Source organism: Leptopilina heterotoma, unplaced genomic scaffold (genome assembly GCF_015476425.1).
Source record: "Leptopilina heterotoma isolate Lh14 unplaced genomic scaffold, ASM1547642v1 Lhet_297, whole genome shotgun sequence".
NCBI classification, from domain to species: domain Eukaryota; kingdom Metazoa; phylum Arthropoda; class Insecta; order Hymenoptera; family Figitidae; genus Leptopilina; species Leptopilina heterotoma.
This window is the reverse complement of record NW_025111001.1, coordinates 39,520-67,502: the sequence shown is the minus strand read 5'-3', so window position 1 is coordinate 67,502 and position 27,983 is coordinate 39,520. Positions and strand designations below refer to the sequence as shown.

Sequence of the window (27,983 nt, the reverse complement as noted above, 5' to 3'; positions counted from 1 at the left end):
AATACTTTATTTTTACTTTGAAAAAATCGTATAAAAAAGATTTTTCACAGTAAATAATTTTAATAATAATAATATTAATAATAACAATTATAATAATAGTAACAAAAATAATTATGATAATAGAATATAAATAATAATAATGGTAATGAAAATAAGGGTAATAAATAATTTCCAAAAAATTTAAGAACTTAAAAGAACTTTTTGACAGAGATTTCGAAAAAAAATTTCAAGTAGAATAGAGAAAAACTAAAAAATTAAATTTTTTTTTTGTAAAATTCTGTCGATGACCGGTAATTGAGTATTAAATACTATAAAGTTTCTAACTAGCAGCCTCTGGTGACTAGTCCGCACTAGTCTTTACTAGTGTTAACACTAGCCTGAGCATTAGGCATAAACGATAGTACTTGTTAATAATAGCGGGTCGAAAAAATTTATCAACCGGGATATAACATGTAATTCGTTCGATAATTGACCCCTCCCTTTTTCCCCTTAACCATATTTTAATTGCGTTTCAGCGTAACAACTGTTTTTTTTTTTTTTTTCATTCAGTAGGTATAATAATGGTCACGGTATCACAAATTATAGTCGCGTTTTTTTTTATTTTTCGGCAAAGTTTACTGATGAGAAATACTCGCCATTCAATCAATAAACCTTGTCGCTTCTATTTACAATAATTAATCACGTGGAACGAGAACGGTATACAGCACATCTTTCATTGATCCTAGGCCCTTATAATAATATTAACGAATTCACTCAGTCCCTAGTTTATTTATTTTTACTGGCACGAGAATTTTCTTTTTTTCTTCCTCTTCTTCTTCTTTTTACAAAATTAAAATTTATTTTTCTTTCGTGAAAAGAATTTATTTAAGAGTCCTTCTTTATGTTGTCTTCAGAATTTAGGTAAATAAATATTTTCAATAAAATCTTGAATAATTAAGAAAGAAAAATTATTTAAATAATTATTAATGAATTATTTCGGATTATCTTGAAATATTATTTATTGTAAGAAGAAAATAATTTTTATTGTTGGTAAATAATTTTAGTTATTGAACAATAACTGTATTACTATTATTTTTTTATTTTACTTATAAATGTTATTTTTTCCAGCACAAAATAATCCGAATTATTGAAAAATGATATTATTTATTCGAAAACAAACTTTAATATTATTTTTTTTTTTATTTTGTTGTGGAATATTATTTTTTTCTGGTTAAAACAATTTTAATTGTCAAAAAATAATTTTAATCGAAAAATAATTTTATAACTATTGATTAGTATTTTTTATTTTACTGTGGAATATCTTTTCCAGAATAAACTGATTATTGAAAAATTATTTTATTTCAATTATCGAAAAATAAATTTAATTATGGAAAAACATTTTCAATTATCGAAAAATAATCTTAATTACCGAAAAATAACTTTCATTTTATTGTTATCCTTTTATTTTATTTTAAAATATTATTTTTAAAGACTAAAATAATTTTGTCTATCGAAAAAAAATTTTTTTATTATTTTTATATTAAAATTTCATTTTTTTCCATAATATAATAATTTCATATATCCAAAAATTAACTTTAATTATTAAAGAACATTTTCAGTTATCAGTAGGTATTCTTAGTTTTTTTTTTATTAAAAATGAATTTAATTACTGAAAAATATTTTCAATTATTGAAAAATAATTTTCAATTATTGAAAAATAATTTTCAATTATTTATTTAATTATTTAGATATATGTATAAACGGGTGATAAATTATCGAAAAACAACTTTAACATTATTATTTTTTATTTTATTTAGAAATATTATTTTTTCCAGAAAAAAATAATTTCAATTTTTGAAAAATAACTCTTATTATTATTGAAGAACGTTTTTAGTTATCAAATAATAAATCCAATTACCGAAAAACATTTTTAATTACCAAAAAATAAGTTTTAGTTATCGAAAAATAACTTTTACATTGGTACTTTTTATTTTATTAAAAAAAATATTATTTTTTACAGAAAATAATTAATTTTAACTTAAGTTTTGAAAAATAACATTAATTATTGAAGAACGTTTTTAATTATCAAAAAATTAATTTAATTACCGAAAAACATGGTCAATTATCGAAAAACAATTTTTATTATTCAAAAATAACTTTAATTATCAGAAAACCTTTTTAATTACCGAAAAATGACTTTATTATTATTATTATTATTTTATTTTGAAATATTACGTTCTCCAGAATGAAATAATTTTAATTATCGTAAAAGAACTTTAATATTACTATTATTTTTTATTTTATTTTAATAAAATATTATTTTTTCAGTAATGAAATAATATTAATTATTGAAATATTATTTTTATTGTCGAAAAATAATTTTTATTATCAAAAATTAATTTTCCAGAACTTAGAAATTAGAAATTACAAAAAAAAACAAACAAAAGTTTCTCTTTTTTTATGAAAAAAAAATTTAACGAAGGACAATTTTAAATTTATTCTCTTCAAGAAAGAAATTTGTCATTTCACTGAATGTGATTTCAGACAGAGATCTGCTATTAATTGACTTTTATTCTACAATGATTTTTTTTTCTGTCGTAGAGAAATAGAAGTCTCGATAATTGATAATAAAAGTGCCAGCACTCGCTAGTAGGCTATAGAAAAAATTTGCTAAAGAAAAATGGCAAGTGTCATATGCGACGACGACGACGACGACAATGGGAGGCGGGGGTTTTCTTTTTTTTTTTTTTTTTACCAAATACACTAGTGTGAAAAGTTTCGGGGATTTTCTTAAAGGAATCATTCAATCAGATTTTCTTTTATCTCAATCCCATTTTATTTCACTTTCAATTCATTTATTTATTTTTTTTTTTTGCTTTTACTTTTTTGTTTTCTTACAATATGAAAGTGAAATTTTGAGATGGAAATAATCGACCGATTCGTTTCCAACGTGAAAATTTGTTTTTTCTTTTTAAATTCAGCCAACTCGAGGCGAAACCGAGTGTCAACATTATTGAGCATGTTGTGAATGAACCGAACCATAAGAGATTGGAGAGTCGAAAAAAAATCTGACTCCAGTGTCACGGAGGAGATTTAGGTCTTCCGGTTTTGTCCTGCATCACTTGTTGTTGTTGTTGCTGTTGTTGATGATGATGCGAATTGGGATCGGTACCAACTAATTCGGTTCCCATCATTCCACCATTGCCATTTTTATCGACGACATTACTCGCATGGACCGAATGAAAATAACGATCTGCAATTAAATATGTTATTTTTAATTATAAATTTTCGATTTTCGATTTAATTATAAATTTTCGATGAAAATTTTATTTTTTTGGGAAAATTTTATAATTTTATTTTTGAAAATATTTCGGTATTTGTATTTTATTAATTACTCGGTTTATTTTAATTATTTCTTTAGCAAACAAAAAATAAGAAGTCCAATTGAAAAAAAAAATTTAGAATTGAAATTAGTACTAAAGTATTTAATTAATAGGTGAATAATTTAATAGTAAATTAAATAATTAAATAATTTATAGTTTTTCTGCAGATATCAAATTGAGACAAAAAACGAATCAAAACGTTGCTTCGCAACAATTTTGATTCGTTTTTTGTCTCAATTTGATATCTGCAGAAAAACTGTGTTTGTATTATTTATTATTTACTATTTATATTTATTAATTTTGAGAATATTTTTTTTGTACAGTACCGTCCGCAATTGTCAGTCCACCCATTTTTAAAGCAATGACAAAAATTTTTTAACATAAAATTCATGAAAACCAAAATTTTTTTTGGTTTATATTTTGAAAGACGATAAAATTTTGAAAAGAATAAGATCTTACAGAAGTCATTTGGCCAAAATTTGTAGAAGATATTCCTAAAAATCGTCATTTTCAATGTTTTACAAAAATTTAAATAACTTCTAAAATAATGAACGCTTTTTAATAATCTTAGGCTTATTTTAAAGGTCTTTTTCTACGGAATAAGAATTACTTATAGGCATTAACCTGTCATTTTTAACTTGGAATAAGCATGACGTCAAAATTGGACAAAAAAATTGGAAAAATTTGAAATCAATTTTTTGTACTAAAAAATATTCTAGAACATATATAAAACATGATATGGTGTAGATTTTTCAAGAAAATTTAATAAAAATATATGTTTGAATTTCAAAAATTATTTTTCTTTTAATAATATTATTTCAAATTTTTTGAATTTTTTTGTCCAACTTTGACGTCATGCTTATTCCAAGTTAAAAATGACAGGTTAATGCCTATAAGTAATTCTTATTCTGTAGAAAATGGTCTTTAAAATAAGCCTAAGATTATTAAAAAGCGTTCATTATTTTAGAAGTTATTCAAATTTTTGTAAAACATTGAAAATGACGATTTTTAAGAATATCTTCTACAAATTTTGGCCAAATGACTTCTGTAAGGTCTTATTCTTTTCAAAATTTTATCGTCTTTCAAAATATAAACCAAAAAAAATTTTACTTTTTATGAATTTTATGTTAAAAAAATTTTGTCATTCCTTTGAAAATGGGTGGACTGACAATTTCGGACGGTACTGTAGTTTAATTTGAAAAAATTATTTTCTTAGTTTAATTAGAAAAAATTTTTTTTGTAGTTTAATTTAAAGAAATTATTTTCGCAGTTTAATTAGAAAAAATATATTTCGTAGTTTAATTATAAGAACTTATTTTCTTAATTTAATTTAAAGAAATTATTTTTATAGTTTAATTTGAAAAAAATTTCGTAGTTTAAAATTTTAAATTTGAAGAAATTTTTTTTTCAAGAACAAGTGTTTTGTTTGAAAATAATAATAATGTTACCATCGTCCATGGCAGTGGGTGGTTCACTGGCAGTACCCGCAATAATTGGAGCTATCATGTTGTAATCGTCCTCCAGATTTATGAAAGGTGCTGTATTCCAGCGTGGGGGAACGTTGGAAACTGACCTCTGCGTTGCCACTGGTCTCGTTACAGAAACGGGGGATGAGAAGAGGGAAAGATTCGTCGGTGAAATCACTCCTGACATCGAGCTGATGGTAGGGTAGGTGAAGATTTGCTGCGTCAAACATTAAAATTTTTGCATTCATTTATAAGTCAGCGCAAACGAACCAATAAAACAAAAAACAAAAATGATGAATATGTAAATAATACCAAGAAAAAAAAAGAAAGAAAAGTTTCATATTGTCATGAAATGAGAAATAATAATTGATGGGAAAATTTAAAAACTGGATATTTTGATATTCTTGAAGTTATAAAAATTATCGAGTTTTGAAATAATTAAATGTTATTTAATTATGAAATTATGAAATTATGAAAGTATGAAAAATAAAAAAATAGAAAATTAAAAAATTAGAAAATTACGAACTTAGAAAATTATGAACTTATTAAATTATTTAATTGAAACATCATGAAAGTGATACGAACCGAAATTTTTATATAAATCATTAAAATAAAGAAAGAAATAAGAAAAATCTTTTGGAAACAATAGTTTGAAATCAGTTTAGTTTATTTCTTTTTAAAATTGAAAGAACACTTTTTCTTATTCTTCATTCTTTTTTTTATTTACTTATTTATTAATTAATTTATTATATCCCCCACCCACTCTTTTGGAAGTAAATAAATAGTCCAAGGAATTAAGTCCCCATGCTAGCCGCATGCTAAATTGTAAAAAAAAATTCTCTACTTTTCTTTATAGTAGTAATGGTCACTATTAATCAGACAGAATAATTTTAATGAGTTTATTATTATAATCAGTAGTTAGAGTCAACTTTAAGTCAGACAGAAACAGTAAGAATCAAAATCAATGAGAGAAAATAATTTTGTAACCAAAATAAAAATTTGTAATTATAATCAGTAGTCAAAGTCAATTTTTAGTCAGACAGAAGTAGTAAAAGTCAATATTAATTGGACAAAATAATTGTAAAAGTCATAATCAAAGAGAGAAAATAATTTTTTTGACGAAAATAATAACTTATAATTATAATCAGTAGTTAAAGTCAGTTTTTAGTCAGACATCAGTAGTAAGAGTCAGTATAAATAAGTCAAAATAGTTTTAAACAAATGAAGAATTAAAATCAGTAGTTAAAGGTAATTTTTAGTCAAACGGAACTTATAAAATTAAATGTAAGATAAGTTAAAATATTTTTAAATAGTTTCGAAAAATGTAGAATTTTGATTAATAGTTTTAGAAAATTGTTTGTCAGACAAAAGTAGTAAAAATTACAATCACTTGAAGAAAAAATTATTCTGTACTTAAAGTAGATTATAATAATTATAATCTATAATTATAATCAGTAGAGTCAGTTTTTAGTCAGATAGAATTAGGAAAAGTCGTTCTGTAATTTTTCCACAGTAGTAACAGTCACTATTAATCAGACAAAATAATTTAAAAAAATTTATTATTATCATGAGAACTTACAAACAATTTTTAGCTAGACAGAATTAGTAAAAACACATTCTGAAATTATTCTAAGTAGTAAAAGTTATTATTTGTCAGACAAAATAAGTTAAATTTTTTTTTTATTTTAACCAGTAGTTACAAACAGTTTATAGTCCGACAGAAGTAAAAAGAATCACATAATGATAAAAAATAGAATAAAATAAAATTTTTAAAATTAATAAATAAAAATAGAAAAATAATTAAAAATCTGTATAATTCTAATCAGTAGTTAGAGTCAGTTTTTAGTCAGACAGAATTAGTAAAATTATTCTGCAATTTTTCCCACACTAGTAATCTTTACTATTAATCAGAAAAAAATAATTAAAACAAATTATTACAACAAGTAGTTACAGACAGCTTTTAGTCAGGGAAACGTTTTTATAATTTTACTATAAGTAGTAATAACCAGTATTCGTCAGGCCAAAATGTTAACAACTTCCAGAATTTATACTTTTTTTAATAGTAAAAATTCGTTTTAGTCAGAAGGCAAAAAATAAGAAATCAGTAGTAAATATCAATTTCGATCAGACAAAGTTTTTTTTGGCTTATACAAAGTTAATACTAGTAGTATAAGCATGTTTTCGTCAGACAAAGGTTTTTTAATTTTTGCAATTTCATTTTGAGTAGTAAAAAAAAATTTTTGTTTTACATGATTGAGAAAGTAGAAAATAAAATTTACGTAGTCAGTAGTAAATGACAGTTTTAGTCAGACTTTTAGAATCTTGCGAATTTCGTCACTGTAGATGAAGTTAGTTTTAGTCAGACATGATATTTTAAAGGTAAAAGCAATTTTTAAAAGCAAAAGTCTTTTGTATTCGATTAGTAAACAAAAATCTCCTATTGACAAAGTGGCTTAGAAGACAAAAAAAATTTTAGTATCCAGTAGTAAAAGACAGTTTAGACAAGACAAAGCATTTAAAATTTTTGCAATTTTACTTCCAGTGGGAAAATACAAATCTAGTCAATCTAAATAATTAACAAAATAAAAAATAAAATTTACGCTTTAAAATGTTTAAAAAATATTATTTAACATTAGTATCAGTAGTAAAAGGAAGTTTGGGCCAGACAAGGCATTTAAAATTTTTCCTTTTGTCGTTAAAGTATAGTAAAAACCAATTTCAGTCAATCTAAATTATTGACAGAATAAAAAATAAAATTTTCGCTTCAGTAGTTAATGACTGATTTAGTCAGACAATTTGGAAAATATGCTTGAAGTAGAAAAAGTTATTCTAATTCAGACGTGATGTTTAAACTAATACTCTTGGAATACGAAACATGAAAGTAAATCCCACTTGACAAAAATGTTATGGAATATAAAAAAATTTTATTATCAGTAGTAAAAGAATGTTTGCGTCAGATAAGACATTTAAAATTCTTGTATTTGTAGGTCAAGGTCCATAGTTTAAATATAAAGTCCATAGATAAAACAGTCATTTACTACTGAAGCGAAAATTTTACTTTTTTAAGTAAAATTTTAGCTTCAGTAGTAAATGACTGTTTTAGTCAGACAATCTCGTAAATTTGATTGCAGTAGAGAAAGTAATTTTTAGTCAGACTGGATGTTTAAACTACACGTTTTGAAATACAAGAAGTAAAATCAAGTCCCTTTCAAGCCAAATATTTTAGAATATAACTAAAAATTACAAAATACAAGAATGTATTATCAGTAGTAAAAGACAGTTCGTGTCAGACACAAAATCTCCATCACCATTCTTCTATTTTACGCACCAAAAAAAAGGGATCCATGCCATCTACTTTCATACAAATTACTAATTTTCCTCAAAATTAAAAATCTAATTTCTACTTACAAAATTACCAATCAACGAACTAATTAATACCAACAATGTACTAATTAACCAACTAATTACGATTGAATATAAAGTAGTAGTAGTAAAGAGAATAAAAGAGTAACTTACTCACCTGTCCCGGTTGCGAGTGAAAATGAGCGAAGGTATATTCTCTACTAGTATGGGGTGCAGTGACGAGTATTCGTGCGGGACTTTTTCGACCGCCAGGATCGGAACTTTGGCATGAGCTGACAAGGCCAACGGCTGCTGCCGCTGCCATTTGTTCCTGATTCGGTCCCATTTCAGATGAATCGGCCGGCGATGTCGACGATGTTGGCGGTGAATTTGCACTATTTGTCGTTAGCTCGCCGGTTGAACGTATTATCGCTACAGGTCTCGCCATTGGCGCCGGCGGCGGTGGAGGTAACATCGAACTCGGGTAATACTGTGAGAACTTTTGTATTCCAGATCGCGGACCCGCGAGTTGTGCCTGAAAATCGTACACCACCGATCATCGAACCACTCATGCAGGACCGTCTCGAGGGCAAAAAAACACTTGGAGCACCAATTTTTCTTTTTTTTAATTCCTTTTTTTATTTTGAATTTTTATTTTTATTTCTATTTTTAATCCCCCCTTCCTTTTCTAATTGCCATCTTTTTTATTTCTCTGTTTTAATTTACGCCTTTTTTCTAATTTTTTTTTAATCCTAATCCTCCCTATTTTACTTGTTTCCTATAGGGGGGGATTTAGAATAGTGGGGATGCCCCCTATTCTAAGCGCCCCATTTTTTAATTCCCCCTACTCTCAACGCCCGTTTTTCTAATTTTCCCCTACTCTAACCCCCCTTCCCCCTATTCTAATTCCCCTACTCTTAACGCTCCTTTTTCTAATTCCTCCCTATTCTAATTACCCCCAACCCTAAACGCCCCATTTTCTATTTTTCCGCCTATTCTTATTGCCCCCCTTTTCTAATTTTCCCCTATTCTAATTACCCTCAACCCTAGACGCCCCATTTTCTTTTTTTCCGACTATTCTTATTAACCCCCTTTTCTAATTTTCCCCTATTCTAATTGTTCCTTTTTCTAATTCGCCCCTATTCTCATTCCATCCTATTCCAAATCCCCCCCTATTTTAAACGCGCCCCCTATTTAAACTTTTCTCTATTTTAATTCCCCCTTCTTCTAATTTACTCCTATTCTAATATTTTTTTATTCCCACTACATATTCTAATTCCCTCTATTGAAAAAGGGTGTAAATTTTGTTGAAAAATAATTTCAAATTAAAAATCTTTTGTGCCCCAAAGCATGCAATTTTTTTGCTCAAGACGATCCTGCACTTTTATGTGCTCCACTCGACCTAATCTTGTCTATACTTTTTCGATTTCACTTTACAAATTCAAATTTTTCTTCCTCTCAAGCATAGGAAAAATATTCTCGAATTCTGTCAATGATTTAAGAAGAGGGGAGCACAAAAAGAATATGGAAAAAAAATATTTCCTCTCTCACTCTTTTTCTCGAAATTTGTAAAAAAAAATTTTTTAAAAAGACTAATGAAAATAGTAATAAAAAAAAAATTAGTAAAAGCGTTTCATCAAAATAATAATTAGAAAAAATTAGTAAAAAAGATAAATAGAGTAAATGAATTGAAAAAAGATCGGGGAAAAAATGAATAAAAGAGATTAATGAACAAATTAATCAAAAAAAGTTAATGAAAAAAAATAACAAAGGATTAAAAAAATATTTTCTGTTTTAAATTAATAAAAGAGGGGAAAGTGAAAAATATTTCTTTTTCAACTGCAAAAAAAAAAAAAGTGAAGAGAGAGGGAATATTTTTCTGGCACACGTATTTGGAGCCGAGAGCTACCTGGGGTAGCTGCTGAGTGTTCTCGGCCTCCTGGCATACAAATGTCACGAAATCCGAGAGTGTGTCGTGACCATTTTCCGGATATTTAACGACACCAGCCGAACCAGGATGCTCAGGTTGATAATAAGCAAGGCCGGACATACTTTGACCGGAACCGCCGGCCAAACCTTCGTGCGGTGAATGTAAGCCTGCAACATAATTTGCGAATTTCAACATTTTTTTCCCAAAAAAAATAAATAATAAACAATAAACATAAATTGTTGTGTTATACATAAATAACCAATCGTTAACCACCCCCTTAACAATATGTAAATGTTCATTTTGCTCTGTATTTCTCTTGTTTTGTTTTGTTTTTTATTTTGAGAAAAAAATCCCAATATTTAATATTTTCTGCAACTAGTAAAAAAATTTTTTTTGTTTAATTGTAGTATTACAAGACTAATTAATTATTGATAACAATTTCTATTAATAAAAGAATTTCTATTAATTAATTTTAATTTATAATTAATTCTTCTATCAATAAAAGGATGAATTTATAATAATATAGTAATTAATTTAATATTAACAGAAGAATTAATTGATGATAATAATAAAGGGATTAATTAATAATAATAATAATAAAAAGTTTTAATTAATAATAATAGAGAAATTAATTGACAATAATAATAATTTTTATTTGCTCTCTAAATTTGAATTAAAAAAATGTTTACTAGTTTGAATTAGTGACTGACTTTTTACTTTTAAATTAGTAAATTTAACCAATAAATTAGTAGAAATTAGTATTTATTAGTAAAAGTTACTAATTCAAAAGCAAAAAGTCAATCACCGATTCAAATTAGCAAATATTTTTACTAATTCTAATTTAGAGAGTGTTATAATAGTGGAAAATTATTATTATTGTTATCATTATTTTTATTATTATTATTTTTATAATGATTATTTTTATTATCACTATTATCATTATTATTAACTGTTGAAAAAAATTGCACTGTTTACGATTCGAATGGAATTTTTGTAGCGACTTTATTATATTGTAAGATTTAAAAGAAAGGAAGCGAGAGCGCGTGACGCAGAGGAGTGGGGAGATGAGAGTAAGTGAGAAAGTTCCATGAATCCCTAATTCTCTCTCTCTTGTTCTCATCTCCCCACTCTTCGTCCCCTACTGCAGCAACCAGGGCCGTGTAACTTGCGGTCTAACAATCGCAAAATTAAAAAAGCAGAAAAATAAATTCAGTCTGCAAATTAAATAAAATGATTGCTATAATATTTTCAGTGATTTTCCAATTTTTTTTTTTTTTTTTTTTTGTTAATTTCTGTAGTAGTTGTGTTTCGGAAATTTTGTTTTGTTAGAAGGAATGTTATTTTTTTTTTGTTAAGAAGGTGGTTTTTAATGGCAGGTCAACAAACTTTACTGCATAAAGTATATAGATATCAAGTATATATGTAAAAATAAGGCACTCCAAGCGTGAGCTGACTGGCTGAAAATGATGTATATGCTTGTATGCTTCGCACAAAGAATGATCACGCATTTCGCGCTCGCATTCGCCGCTAATTCAGAAATTAATTGCAAAATTGAAAGAAAAAACAAACAAATTGGGCGAAATGAAAAAACGGTGCAGTTAAAAAAATTAGGCGCAGTAAAAAAAAATTAAGCGCAAGAAAAAAAAAGTGAGCGCAACGAAAAATAAGCGCATTAAAAAAATTCTTCGCATTAAAATAGGATTAAGCGCGCAATAAAAAAGAATTGAACGAATTTAAAAAAAATTAGGCGCATTAAAGAAAAATTGAACGAATTAAAAAAAAATAGGCACATTAAAAAAGAATTGAACAAATTAAAAAGAATTAAGCGTATTAAAAAAAATTGAACGAATAAAAAAAAAATAAAGTGCACTGAAAAAAATCGAACCAATTAAAAAAATAATTAAGTCAATAAAAAATTAAATCAATTAAAAACGATTTGACTGAATTAAAAAGGAATTAAGCGAATTGGAAAAAAAATTAAGCGATTAAAAAAAAGAATTGAACAAATTAAAAAAGAATCAAAAAAATAAAAAAGAATCAAAAAAATTTTTTTAAATGAAAAAGCGAATTTGAAATTAAGGCAAAACAAAACTAAAATTACGCATAAAAAAAGGAAGAAATTAATTTGCCAATGGAAATTGATTTTCCAACAATATATATAATTATAACATCCGGAGAGAATTTCCCTTTCAAAGCACGAATCACGTGAAACATCCTGTCTTAAAGGGGCGATGCAGATGAGCGAAAGGCGCGAACAACTGCACGATTATAAAATGAAAATTTTTCTTTTCTTTATGTGGATAATTATATACATGTAATTGTTTTTTTTTGTATATTTTTTTTTTTAATGCAACAAAGAAAAACACCAAACAGCAACGTATGTATAACAACGAGTAAACAACACATCCAGAAACATCAAGGTAACAACATATCAACATCAACAATGAGTATATCAAACAACACCAACATCGCAAAAACAATATAGAATATATATATATAGAGAGATATATTTATATATATGTATAGGTAATATATTTGTTCGGAAACAGAAACTGGCAATTTTATTTATATAGAGAGAATGTAAGGTCGGAAATTAATTAAGTCAATTAAATCCATCCAGCATACGACATACCCAGAGCATTGGCCGTGTGTATACAGTGAGTGATGAGATATTAATAATTATGATGTGCACGGATTCTTTTTTTTCTTCAAACTTTTATTCCTCTCTCGATATCCATGGTAACGAAAAATTAAATTAAATTGAATTTTAAATTTATTTAAGAATTGTTTTCAATAAATTTAAAATTATTAATTTAATGATTAGAAATTTTCGTCTATTGGTTTCTTTTTAAAAATAATTTTTTTTTCACTCAGTCTTAAAAATTTTCCATTTTTTCTGAAATAAAATAATTTAATTTTTTCGAAAAATATTTTTTTACTGAATTCGAAAAGAAGAAATAAAATAAATAAAAAAAGTAAATTTTAATAAATATTTACTAAAAGTAAATTAATAATAAATATTTACTAAAAGTAAATTATGTTTAGAATAGAATTAGAGAAATAAATAATTAATTTCATTAAACTAAATAAAATTACAAACATAAAGTAAAAAAGATCAAATGAAAATAAATCATAAAGTAAAATATATCAAAAATAAATAAAACATGAAATAAAATAAACTTTTTATTTCTTATTTGCAGCCTTTTTATAGGTACGTAACCTTCGAAATAAAAAGTAAATAAATAAATAAAAAGATAAAATAGAAAAATAAAAAATAAATACAGGATAAAATAAAATAAGTCTGAAGTAAAATCAACTTTTTATTTTCAAACCCGTTTATACGTAACCTTCGAAATAAATAAATGAAAAGTAACTTAAATAAAAATTAATTCCAAGATAAAGTAAAATAAATAAAAAGTAAATAAAAGATAAACTAAAATAAATGTACAATAAGTAAAAGAACAACATTGTTTTTATTTACAGACCGTTTATATGTTAATAAACAAAAATAAATAAATAGAAAAGTAATTAAAAAATAAATAAATAAAAAATAATTGATAATTAAAAAAATAAATAAATGAGTAAAAGTTAAAAATAAATGAAAAATAAATAAAAAATAAGTAAAAGAAAAAATAGATGAAAAATGAAATTACTAGAATAGAAAATATCGAGAGAGTAAAAATTGAATAAAAACTGATTATTTCTTTTTTGTTTTGTAATTTGTACAGAGAAGTTTTTTTTGATAAGAATAGAGAGCAATTAATTGGATATATTATTAGTGGGGGGGAGGGCAACAAACAGAGAGATAGACAAACAGACAGACAGACAGATAGATGAACAAAGAGAGACGAACGGACAGACAGATAAGACAGATAGTGACAACTATATAGCTTACCCGATATATATGTGAGAGAGCTTCGCGAATTTGTCCGTCTGTCTGTCCGTTTCCAACCCCCCCTATTTGAACGCAATTGATGACAAAAATTTTTTTCTTTTTTTTTCTTTTTTTTGTGATTTTTTTTCCTTTTGTTTTTTTATTTTTCTTTCGTTTCCAAATTATTAGAGTAAAAAAAAAAACTTTTCGATATTTCGTCTATTTTACGTTTCTAGAGCCGATTGGCAACAGACAGACTAGCAAGACGGACGGACAGGCAATTAGGGCAGATCGATGTTATTTTTCTTGCAAAATTCACCATTATTGCATATAATGGTAAATTTATCAGTATATTTACATGTTAGTTTCATGGTATTTTTTATATTTTTTTATATTATTTTTTATACTATTTTTTATAGGTACTCTTTTTTATTCTGTATTTTATTTTTTTATTCTGTTTTTTATTCTATTTTTAATTTCTATCTTTTATTCTATTTCTTATTCTATTTTTTATACTATTATTTATTCTATTTCTTATTCTGATTTTTATTCTATTTTTTATCCTATTTTTTATACTATTGTTTATTCTATTTTTATACTATTGTTTATTCTATTTTTATACTATTGTTTATTGTATTTTTTATTCTGTTTTTTAATCCATTTTTTATCCTATTTATTATAATATTTTTATTCTATTTACAATAGAACAAAAAAAATTATTTTTTATAATAGTTTGTATATTATCAATATATAAATTAATATACATTATTAATATACATTATTAATGGTGACCATTATTTTTTATTATTCGTGGTTTTTTGTTGATTTTTTAACAACTACAACAAACACAAAATGCTAAAAAGATGCTAAAAAATATGTGTAAAGAAAAATTAATTTTTTTAAATTTTCTGTTAAATGGATTTCGTTAGAATTTGGTTATTTGAATTGTTAGCATAGTTTTTATTATTGATCAGTATTTAAATTTGGTGTTTTAATTTAAAATTTTAATTAATTTTTTGCTTCTATTGTTCATATCTATAAATCGCTTGAGTAACACAGCTTTTTTTGAGGCAGCTAGGAACACAGAAATGCAACATTGACGCACATTTAGGGTATTTCGAAATGACGAGAAATTATAAGTATGTCAGCCTTTAAAAAAATTTACCTAATTTTTTTTTTAGTTGACAATAAAATAAACAACCTGAAAAATTCGCAATTATTGTAACGTACAATTTCTACTGTTTTTTTTTTTTTTTTGTTATAAGAAAATGCATTTTACCTGTTTTCTTTTTGCATTCACGGAGCTATAGGCATCATAAAAATGAATTTGTTATTTAATTATTATTTTAAATTAAATTATTATTATTATTAAAAATAAATTCTTTATTAATAATTTATGAATATTTGGAAATATCATAATATTAGCAAGGAATAATATTACAATGTTAAATTTATAATATTGTAATGTTTCAATAAAAATATAAGTTTATAGGTATTATCGCCACATAATAAAATATAATACATTATTTTAAAAGAATCAAAAAATCGTTTTTATATTTTTTGTATTTTAAAATTTTAATAAATACAGAAAAATTCGAAAGAAATTTATTTTCGAACAATTTGAATCTTTAATTAAATTCGGAACAATGAATCAAAGTTTTTCCTTTTTTGAATTATCAAAAATTTTACTATAAAAAAAAAATATAATTGAAATTCCTAAGAGAATACTGATAAAATTCTGTAAGGAAGATACTATAAAATATAGTACGATGACCAAATATTTTTACAGAGTCCACAAATTGATTTTAATCATTTTTCTTAAATTCTATTTAAAAAAAAAAATTTTCGAAGCTTTTTTAATGTTTTCTGAAAGTTTTTTAAAAAGTTTTGTGTCTTATTTATCAATGAGAATGAAAGATACAGGAAAGAGTGAGAGACGAGTGAATATATGCAAAAGTGAGAATACTTATTTTCAAGACGTGACTTAGCAAGCATTCTCTAAAATTTCAGAGCACAAAAGAAAGTGTAGACCAATAGAGTGCAAAACTACTTATATCATGTAACTAACAAAACGGAGACCGAGTGCCGCTTTAAAATTTAAATATTCTTTTTACCTGCGCGAAAAAAAATTATTTTCATAAAATTCGATCAAAACGATTAAAAAGGTGAAAAACTAAAGATTCTTTACTCTTTGGCCTAAAATAACAAAAAAAAAGAGTAATTCTTTAATTTAAAAAAAAATATTTAAAAATATTATAAATTTATAAATTAAAAAAAAATATTTATAAATATCTTTTATAATTTTTCGTTCAATAGTTTAATAATTTTTTATAATACATTAAATATTTTTGAATTCTACACGAAAAAAGATTTACTTGGAACAGCGATAAATTTTTTTGGAATAGCGAAAGTGTTTACTGAAAACAAGTAAAAAATTTCGTTAATATTCTGACATTTTTAGCTGTTGCAGGTGAAATTTTTTTTTCGTGTAACAAAAATACATAAATTAACACTCTCATTGGTCAACAGAAATAGAAAAAAATTAAAAAATTACAAATTACAATAATATTTTAAATTTACAATAATTTTATTTAATCTTTTACTCTAATTTTATTTATTTTTTTACTCTAATTTTATTTAATATTTTTACTCTAATTTTATTTAATATTTTTACTATAATTTTATTTAATTTGTTCACTCTAATTTTATTTAACATCTTTACTACAATTTTATTCAATTTTTTTACTCTACTTTTATTCATTTTTTTGACTAGAATTTTAACTAAATTTATTGAAATAAATCCAATAAATTTGGATTCTTCCAATCCAAGTCCAACTATAGATATTAATATTATTTTTCTACTAAAATTTGTTGAATAATTTTTTTCGAACGACACCTCAGCTCCGTGGATAGTTTTTCTTTTGAAAATTTCAATTCACATTTTGTATAATTAAAAAACTGATCAAGTGCGAAATAAGAAATTTTTTTTTTCAAGATGCTGTGGCACATTTATATACATCGACACAAAACATGGGTGAAACGGACAATAATATATATATATATATATATATATATATATATATATATATATATATATATATATATATATATATATATGTAGTGCTGCTATATGGGAAATTTTATGGTGTTGAAGAACGATAGAGTTGTGGATTTAACTCACGTTCTTGTGAAAATGATATTTTTCAAATAAACAGATGGCTCGATACGCGCATAAATAGAATTTTTTTTTCTCGACTTTATTGGTACTTTTATTATATACGTTTCTTAAAATACTTTTTAGAAATTCGACAAAAGAATTTCGCGAATTTTTTTTTATTCTTGAAAATTTTAAATCACAAAACTATGCTTATATTTCGAATCTTAAAAAAGGAAATTTTAATTATTTAATTACATTTATAATATTTTTGTATTATTTTCTATTTAATTTTGAATCAAAATTAAAAAAAAAACATCAACCTTAAAAAAATAATAATAATAATTAATTACGAAACTATAAATTTTAATAAAAAACTGAATAAAAATTCTTCAATTACTTAATTATAAAATAAAAAAATAAATACTATTTTTTTTACTTAATTGTCAGATTTTATTGTCTAATTATTTGATTATTATTGTACAACTAATTTTCATACAAGTAAAATTAATAATTTCCCAAAAAACAAAAGAAAATTTTAGTCAATAAGCATAATTTTGCGTTTTAATTACTCACAATCAGTGAATTTCAATAAAGGGGAAGAGACAGAGAGAGAATAAAAGAAAATAATTTATAGGTGACATTGACAGTGTGAGAAAATATCTAGTACACACATATATATATAACACAAATAATTTCGAACGTGTTAGGATGATTGCGAGAAATAATTATTTCACAATTGTTCTTTTAAAAATAACATTTTGTGTCTTTAGACGAAATCCTATATATGTAAAATTTCTCAATATTTCTAAAAAAAAAATTTTTATCGTCATTATCTAAAAATGAAAAATGTCAAAAATCACACAACACTTTTTTGTCAAAAATTATTTATTTAGGAAAGAATTTAAATTTATCTCTAGAAAAAATTTTTCCTACAAAAATTAAAATATAAAATATATTTATACAAAAATGATTTTTAATATTTTTCTACGTTGAGAACTTCAACATATTTTCCTACTATAAAAAATTTAAATATATTCTTACAAAAATGAATTTTTATTTCTCTTTTTACAAGAATAAAAATATACTAAATTTGAGAATATTTTTTAGTAAAATATTTTTAAACAGTTGCTGAATATTTAATTTATATCTAATTTTTTCTTTAATTTTTAAAATGAATTAAATTTTATTAATTTCAACAATTAGTTCTTTTTATTCTCATTATTAAAATTAATTTTCTTTATTAATTTTTTTAATTAAAATATTATTTTTCTTTACTCTTCTTTTAATAATTTTTCAAATTCATTTTTTTGTTATTTTTTAAAATCAATTTTCATTATTTTTCGTAATTTTATTTTCTTTATTTATTTTTGCAATTAATTTTCTTTATTAACTTTTGCAAGTAATTTTTTTTGTACATTTTTGCAAATAATTTTTTTTATTAGACAGAAAAATTCATTTTCTTCATTAACTCTTAAAATTACAATAATTCTTAAAATTACCGTAAGTGAGGCTAAATTCGCTCATGTAGGGTAAATTCGCTCAACCGATGTCTATTTTTTAAAATTCGATTAACATACTTTTTAGACAGAAATATTTAAGATTTACAATTGTTTTGGTTAATATAAATGCTAAACTTTAATTTAAAATTTATTTGCAGCAAATTCATTGGTAACTTTCAGTAGAAATTATATTTAAAACACAAGTGAATAATTTTCATATTGAACAAGTAGTATGAAAAAGTAGGGAATAAAGCTTTACTTCAAAATTTTTAAGTTGAATACTTCTGAACATTACATTTCCTGTATCTCCAACATGATTTTCATAAAGCACAAAAATTAAAGCAATAAACAGATTCTGCAAAAAATCAATTTAAAAAAAATTCAAATTTGTTGTGTAAATTCGCTCAGGAAATAAGTCTACAAAAAAGATGTTTGGGCCTGGATATTTTAAGTATGTTAATTAATTTAATTTATAATTCGATTTTTTTAAATAATAGTACTCTTATAACTGAAAATTAAACGATTTAAAACGGTTTAAGCACTAAACTGTCAAACTTAACCTTGTTTTTTATGGTTATGAGTACGTTTGATTGAATGATTGAATCTAATTACTTATTGATAAAACAATATTAAATATTTATTTCAATAACTTTGTATATTGTTCTTAATTTTTTTCTTTATTGATTCTAAAGAATATTTAGTTTCATTTTTGCAGATTATAATATATTTTGCCAGAATAATAATGGTGAGCGAATTTACCCATCATTTAAAGGTAAAGTCGCTCACAAAAAACGGCTTATAAATAATTTTCTGCAACATATTTTAATTTCTTTATGCAGTAATAGGAAACATAAAGGATTAAAGATTATATATTTTCAGTGCCAATGTTTATTTTCATCGTTTCCCGAAGTTATTTAAAAAAGAATTGAAAAATTGAGCGAATTTAGCCTCACTTACGGTATTTTGTCTTATTTTTGCAAATAATATTCTTTATACATTTTTGCAAATAATTTCTGTTTATTAGATTGCAGAATTAATTTTCTTCATTAATTCTTAAAATTATTTTGTCTTATTTTTGCAAATAATATTCTTTATACATTTTTACAAATAATTTCTGTTTATTAGATTGCAAAATTAATTTTCTTCATTAATTCCTAAAATTATTTTGTCTTATTACTAATATTGAAAACCAATTGTCTTTATTATTTTGTAAAATTCCTTATTTTAGTTTTTAAAATTAATTTTCTACATTAATATTTAATAGTATTGTAAGAAATCAGTAAATAATTATTATCAAGAAGAAAAAATATTTCTCTTGCATAAAAATTAAAAATCATCAGAAAAATTTGCAAAAATACAAAAATAGTAAATTTAACATTGTAAACAGATTTTAAGTAAAAGTGAAATGTGATTTTTGTCGATTTTCATTTTATTTCATTTCATTTTTTCTTTTTTTTTTGAAAGTGATAAAGTCAAATATATGGAAATCGAGTCTCGGTCTCATCCTTTGATATATATATATATATATTTATAAATATTTGTGTATATAAAATACACGTAAACAAATATGCATATATTGATATATAGAAAGAATATGTATATATAACATCATAACCAGTCACAAAGTACCTTTTGGTCGAGATAGTGAGCTTCTCTCAACGCTCGTGCTCAGACTGAAACAGAGATTGCGCGTAATTCGCGATTAGTCATTTTTCCCAGCCATCGAAATTGTCTGTTTCTTATTTCGTTTTTTTTTCTATGGTTTTCTCCTAAGATTTTTTTTCTCCTTCAAAATCTTGATTTCATTTTTTTTTCTCTTCAAATCTCAAAAATAAGAGATTTCTATTTAACGAAAAATATTTTTCCTCATCGAAATGCGGAGAGAGAAAATGCAAAAATAATCCCTTATGGAAATAATTTATTAAATTATTAATCGCTTTTGTTAATAATCAAATAAATGTTAAATAATCAAAATAAAAAGTTATTTAGAAATTAGAATTTCTTTTCGTTGTTTATTTTCATTGTTCTCATTAGTACTTTCATAAAATTATTATTCATTAATGATTCAGCGAATAATTTTTACTGAAAAATTCAAGAAATTAGTAAATTAATTAATTTTAAGAAATTACCTAACACTTCGAAGTGTTGCAGTTGAAATTTTTTATAAATAATTCAATATTAAAAGGATTTAAAATTGAAATTTCAGAATATTTGAACTTTAAATTAATTTTAATTGAAAATTCCGAAGAAGTTTGTTTTTGAAAAATTTTTATTTAACAACTTTTGAAATTATTTGAATTTTTTCAATAGAAATTTAATTTAATAATTTTTGAATGATCCAAAACTCGTGAAATTGAAGTCGATTTCAGAATTATTTTAGAAAAACTACTTATTTCTTAAAATAATTAATTAGGAGAAGAATTTTAAGTTAAAAATTTCCAGAAAATAATTGATTGAAAATTTTGAAAATACTTTTGGAGAAATTACAGTAGCAATTCTTGTATAAATTATTCAATTTCGAAAGATTTGAAAGTTAAAATTTTTAAAAATCTAAGAAAAATGCTAATAATATTGAAATATTTATCTAAAAATTCGAATAATTTTACAATTAAAGATATTCACGACAATATTTAGACTGAATCAAAATATTTTTCAATATTAGGGAAAAAATCAAAATTCCTAAAAACTAGAAAAAAGTCCAAATTTTCTTGACAACTCTGATTTTTCCTTCGCGATTTACAGCCGAAACAAAATTCACTGAAATCAAAAAGAAAGAAAATCGCAATTTTTAGAGAAACACTTGTTTCGTCGAGGGTAAAAAAAAAGAAGAAAATTTTATCCTCAATGTTTACTTACTTACATGATGCCTACAGATGAGCTCAGAATGGGTCTATCGCACACTGGACAATTAAATGGTCGACGGACAGTGATGATAACTTTTCACTAATTTTTTTTTTTTCTAAGAAAAATTTACGAGGAGATAAATTTAAGCAAAAGCATCTCGAATATTTTTTTCAAAATTCCTTTTTGCAGAGAAGAATAAATTTTCCGCAGAAAATGAAATAACGATGTTAGATGTGTTTTTGTTAGTAAACTCACTTAATTAATTAAAAACAAGACATCAAGAGAAAGAAAACGGCATATAGAATTAATTAAAATGAAGCTAAACAGTGTGACAAAGTTTAGTTTACAACAGGAATTTTCGGTGTATATATATATGTATACATATACACGCGAATAGAACGTTTTGTATAGCTAAGTATAAGTTGACCTGGTTGATCTGGTTAGAACTATGTTCCGTACTTAAGATTAGTGCAAAGGAGAGGTAGAGAATGATTTGTATGCAACGGATCTTTGCACCACCACGCATGGAATCTTAAAATCTCGAAAGGCACTTCTCTTCAATGTATACCTAGCATTTCTGATTGAACGTGATATCAAACGATTTTCTCATATTTCTTTTTCTTCCCTTTTTTCTTATTTTCCAAAAACAAAAAAAATAAATTTTTTCAATAAAATTCAAATTGATTTCAGATTTTTTTTTTCTTTACCTAAATATTCTAATTAGACTAGAAATACTTTTTTGCATTCTCACTACATGAGAAATTATACAGAAATATAATTATAGAAAGAGAAATTATAATTATCTGACGCATGGGTGATTTTTCTAAAACTGCTACTTTTGAACTTTGATTTTTAAATTTTGTTTTTGTTTAATTTTTAATATATAAAAATATTAATTATCGTGAACTAATTTAAATCCACAACTGAAGACAAAGTTTAAACATTTTCACCATTTATAAAAGTGAGGTCTAAAATTTTTTAAAATACATATAATGATAGATGGAACATTGTACTTTCTGTAACTAGTTTTAAAAAAATTTTAAGAGTTTGCAAAAACAATAAAAATTCAGTTTTTTATAGAAGTACTACCGGATTTCTATTGTCTATTCTATATTCTCCTATTGGACCAATTATTTTAGCTACTGCATAAACTCTGTCCAATAAATTGTTTATTTTTTTTTTTTGAAATCTTAAGTAAATTTTTACTCTGAAAATGATTAATAATTATTTAAGAGTAGAATTTGTAAAATTAATTAAGTTATCAAAAATCAAAAATGTCATTTTTAGTAGAATCACCCATATACACTGAAAAAATTTTTTTTTGAAATCCAAAAATAAGTAGCAAACCAAAAAATAAGTTTGAATTAATAATTAAACATATTTTATAATTTAATTAAATGTATAATTTTTATTAAATCAAACTTCTTATGTATTGAATCAAAATTAATATGTTTAATTGAAAAATAATTTTTGGTTGACTATATAGCAAAGATTATATTTTAAATAAATATTTAAATAAATATTTTAAATAAAAATTATGTTTGACTCAAACATATTGTTTTCACAGTGTATAAAATGATAATTGTAATTATTCTAATAAAATTTATAAACTAAAATAAAAATGGTGTATTAAATAAAAAAATTCCTACATAAAAATGTATTCTATTTATTCTACGAATAATGAAGAAAACGATCTCGATGAATTATTTATTTTCATCTATAATTAATATTTTCAGATCGAAACATTTTTTTTTCGTTAATTATTTTACTTATTAGTTAATTATCACTTAAATTGGTTGATTATCACTTAGCTGTTGATTATCACTTAGTTTTTGTTGATTATCACTTATTTTGTTGATTATCACTTATAGATCATGTTAATATCTTTTTTTTTTGTTAATTATACATATAAATATATATAAAATTGTAAAATAATTACCTATTAAGTATATTAATACATTTGTGTGATTTTGAGTAATATTTGTTTGAACTACATGTTTTTTTCTTTTTTTTTCTTTTGACAAATTGGGTGTTATAATTTTTGAAAAATTGTTGATTATATGAATTTTCTTAATAATTATGGTTATTAATGTTTGTTCTTAAGTTAGTTTGCGAATATATTGACGATTTCGTTGTAATAACATACCCGTTTGGGAGTGAGGTGAATCCATTCCACGATGGCCATCCTCGGGCCTTAGAACTGGAGAGAAAGTTGTAGCACTTGAAACCGATACCGTCGGTGGCTTTTCAGTCTTATCATTTCTTATGAGCTGGTGCACCGGCGGTGGACCTGATTTCAAATAGAAAAAAAATTTTTTCCAGAATTAAAAATCGGTTCTTTTTTCATTTATTTATTTATTTCAATAAAAATTTAATGAATTTTACTTTCAAAATTTACAAATATAGATTATAAAGTTATCATATAGAATTATTAAATAAATATTATAAAATTATTCCTGCGAAGAATTTTATTATTGTAATAAAAATAATTGAATTCCTGCGAAGAATTTTATTATTTACAAAAATAATTGAATTTTTGCGAACAATTTTATTATTGTATTAAAAATAATTGAATTCCTGCAAGGAATTTTATTATTTACGAAAATAATTGAATTCCAGCGAAGAATTTTATTATTGTATTAAAAATAATTGAATTCCTGCAAAGAATTTTATTATTGTATTAAAAATAATTGAATTCCTGCGAAGAATTTTATCATTTACGAAAATAATTGAATTTTTGCGAAGAATTTTATTATTGTAATAAAAATAATTGAATTCCTGCGAAGAATTTTATTATTTACGAAAATAATTGAATTCCAGCGAAGAATTTTATGATTGTATTAAAAATAATTGAATTCCTGCAAAGAATTTTATTATTGTATTAAAAATAATTGAATTCCTGCAAAGAATTTTATTATTGTATTAAAAATAATTGAATTCCTGCGAAGAATTTTATCATTTACGAAAATAATTGAATTTTTGCGAAGAATTTTATTATTGTAATAAAAATAATTGAATTCCTGCGAAGAATTTTATTATTTACAAAAATAATTGAATTTTTGCGAACAATTTTATTATTGTATTAAAAATAATTGAATTCCTGCAAGGAATTTTATTATTTACGAAAATAATTGAATTCCAGCGAAGAATTTTATGATTGTATTAAAAATAATTAAATTCCTGCAAAGAATTTTATTATTGTATTAAAAATAATTGAATTCCTGCGAAGAATTTTATCATTTACGAAAATAATTGAATTTTTGCGAAGAATTTTATTATTGTAATAAAAATAATTGAATTCCTGCGAAGAATTTTATTATTTACGAAAATAATTGAATTCCAGCGAAGAATTTTATGATTGTATTAAAAATAATTGAATTCCTGCAAAGAATTTTATTATTGTATTAAAAATAATTGAATTCCTGCGAAGAATTTTATCATTTACGAAAATAATTGAATTTTTGCGAAGAATTTTATTATTGTAATAAAAATAATTGAATTCCTGCGAAGAATTTTATTATTTACAAAAATAATTGAATTTTTGCGAACAATTTTATTATTGTATTAAAAATAATTGAATTCCTGCAAGGAATTTTATTATTTACGAAAATAATTGAATTCCAGCGAAGAATTTTATGATTGTATTAAAAATAATTAAATTCCTGCAAAGAATTTTATTATTGTATTAAAAATAATTGAATTCCTGCGAAGAATTTTATCATTTACAAAAATAGTTGAATTTTTGCGAAGATTTTTATTATTTACGAAAATAATTGAATTCCGGCAATGAATTTATTATTGTATTAAAAATAATTGAATTCCTGCAAGAAATTTTATTATTTACGAAAATAATTGAATTCCAGCGAAGAATTTTATTATTGTATAAATTAATAATTGAATTCCTGCAAAGAATTTTATTATTGTATTAAAAATAATTGAATTTCTGCGAAGAATTTTATCATTTACGAAAATAATTGAATTTTTGCAAAGATTTTTATTATTTACGAAAATAATTGAATTCCGGCGAAAAATTTTATTATTTACGAAAATAATTGAATTCCTGCAAGAAATTTTATTATTTACGAAAATAATTGAATTTCAGCGAAGAATTTTATTATTGTATTAAAAATAATTGAATTCCTGCAAGAAATTTTATTATTTACGAAAATAATTGAATTCCAGCGAAGAATTTTATTATTGTATTAAAAATAATTGAATTCCTGCAAAGAATTTTATTATTGTAATAAAAATAATTGAATTCCTGCGAAGAATTTTATTATTTACAAAAATAATTGAATTTTTGCGAACAATTTTATTATTGTATTAAAAATAATTGAATTCCTGCAAGGAATTTTATTATTTACGAAAATAATTGAATTCCAGCGAAGAATTTTATTATTGTATAAATTAATAGTTGAATTCCTGCAAAGAATTTTATTATTGTATTAAAAATAATTGAATTTCTGCGAAGAATTTTATCATTTACGAAAATAATTGAATTTTTGCAAAGATTTTTATTATTTACGAAAATAATTGAATTCCGGCGAAAAATTTTATTATTTACGAAAATAATTGAATTCCTGCAAGAAATTTTATTATTTACGAAAATAATTGAATTTCAGCGAAGAATTTTATTATTGTATTAAAAATAATTGAATTCCTGCAAGAAATTTTATTATTTACGAAAATAATTGAATTCCAGCGATGAATTTTATTATTGTATTAAAAATAATTGAATTCCTGCAAAGAATTTTATTATTGTAATAAAAATAATTGAATTTTTGCGAAGAATTTTATTATTTACAAAAATAATTGAATTTTTGCGAACAATTTTATTATTGTATTAAAAATAATTGAATTCCTGCAAGGAATTTTATTATTTACGAAAATAATTGAATTCCAGCGAAGAATTTTATTATTGTATAAATTAATAATTGAATTCCTGCAAAGAATTTTATTATTGTATTAAAAATAATTGAATTCCTGCGAAGAATTTTATCATTTACGAAAATAATTGAATTTTTGCAAAGATTTTTATTATTTACGAAAATAATTGAATTCCGGCGAAAAATTTTATTATTTACGAAAATAATTGAATTCCTGCAAGAAATTTTATTATTTACGAAAATAATTGAATTTCAGCGAAGAATTTTATTATTGTATTAAAAATAATTGAATTCCTGCAAAGAATTTTATTATTGTATTAAAAATAATTGAATTCCTGCAAAGAATTTTATTATTGTATTAAAAATAATTGAATTCCCTTATTTATGAATATAATTGAATTTTTTGGGAAAAATTTTATTATTTTTAAAAATAATTGAATTCCTGCGAAGAATTCCATTATTTATGATATAATTGAATTTTTTGGGAAAAATTTTATTATTTTTGAAAATAATTGAATTTTTGAGAAGAATTATACCATTAATTTACAAAGTAAATTGTAAAATTAATCGAGTAACTAAATAATAGAATTTACAAATCTAGTTTATAGAATTTACAAACTAAATTATAGGAGTTCTTGTTTAAATTTAAAATTAAAATTTTTTTTTTAAATTAATTTATAAGTCTCAATGAACATAAAAAAGGAGAATTATATTTATCGAATATTGTAAGCATCGAAATGTTTCCAAAGCCCCGAAATCAATTTTCAGTTCTTTAAAAATAATAGAAATGTAGCTTTGGAAATTTTCAAGAAATTCTACGAAACGAAAAAGTTTAATTATCGAGGATTGACTGTATTTATTATAAAAAGAGTCCATGAATAGAAAACAGAACAGAAAATATCAATGAATATAAAATTGTTTCTCTTTTTAAACCAAAAAATTATTTTTTACACGAAGCTATTGGTATTTTCGTTGTTTATAACTGTTACGTGACCTTAACAGTGGATCGCCTTGCCAAAAAAAGCTGAGAGATTAATCACGAACAAGGTCGATGACCATTAACATTTTCTCAATCATATATAACACACGAAAATTTCCTTTTAAATCAAAATACTGTGGAATATTTCCAAAAATTCTTTCTTTTTTTATCATTTCTCCCATTCATTTTAGAATTGTAATACCCGGTATAGAAACTGTGCTATTCTATTTCAGTTTCGACCTATTTATATAAAAGCTATATATCTTGCTCTTGTTTAGTCATTTTATTTGGAGAATTTCTTCATCGAATGATTTGAAACAATTTGATAGATTTTTTTTTCTTTTCTTTTTGTATTAATTTGGATAGGAAAATTTGGGAAAAAATTTTTTTTTATTATTATTATTATTATCTATCACAGTTTAGTTTCTCTTTATATATCAGCTTAAAAAGTTGTGTTCTGCTTGAAGGGTTATCGTTTGATCGATGAAAGAAGAAAGGGATGAGAAGTGAGAATGGCGAAAGTTGAAATGAGTGAAAGAAATAGTCTCGGTGATATTAAACTCCGAGTTCAGATATAAAAAAAGAGGCCTCGAAAAATTTCAGTTGAAAATGAAAAAAAGATTGCTTCCACTCTCGAATATTTT

At 23.5% G+C, this 27,983-nt stretch overlaps 1 protein-coding gene across 1 annotated transcript in view; it reads right to left on the bottom strand.

Moving 5' to 3' along the window:
* Positions 1 to 2,375: 2,375 nt before the first annotated feature.
* Positions 2,376 to 27,983, bottom strand: part of LOC122504411 (nuclear factor 1 X-type-like) — a gene marked incomplete at its 5' end in the record, with an annotated part of 49,282 nt that continues 23,674 nt past the window's right edge. The window contains 5 exons of the mRNA XM_043615511.1: positions 2,376 to 3,232; positions 4,811 to 5,045; positions 8,349 to 8,705; positions 10,080 to 10,267; positions 23,621 to 23,764. Of these exons, the coding sequence (XP_043471446.1) occupies positions 3,060 to 3,232; positions 4,811 to 5,045; positions 8,349 to 8,705; positions 10,080 to 10,267; positions 23,621 to 23,764 (1,097 nt within the window). The remainder of the gene's footprint in view (positions 3,233 to 4,810; positions 5,046 to 8,348; positions 8,706 to 10,079; positions 10,268 to 23,620; positions 23,765 to 27,983) is intronic.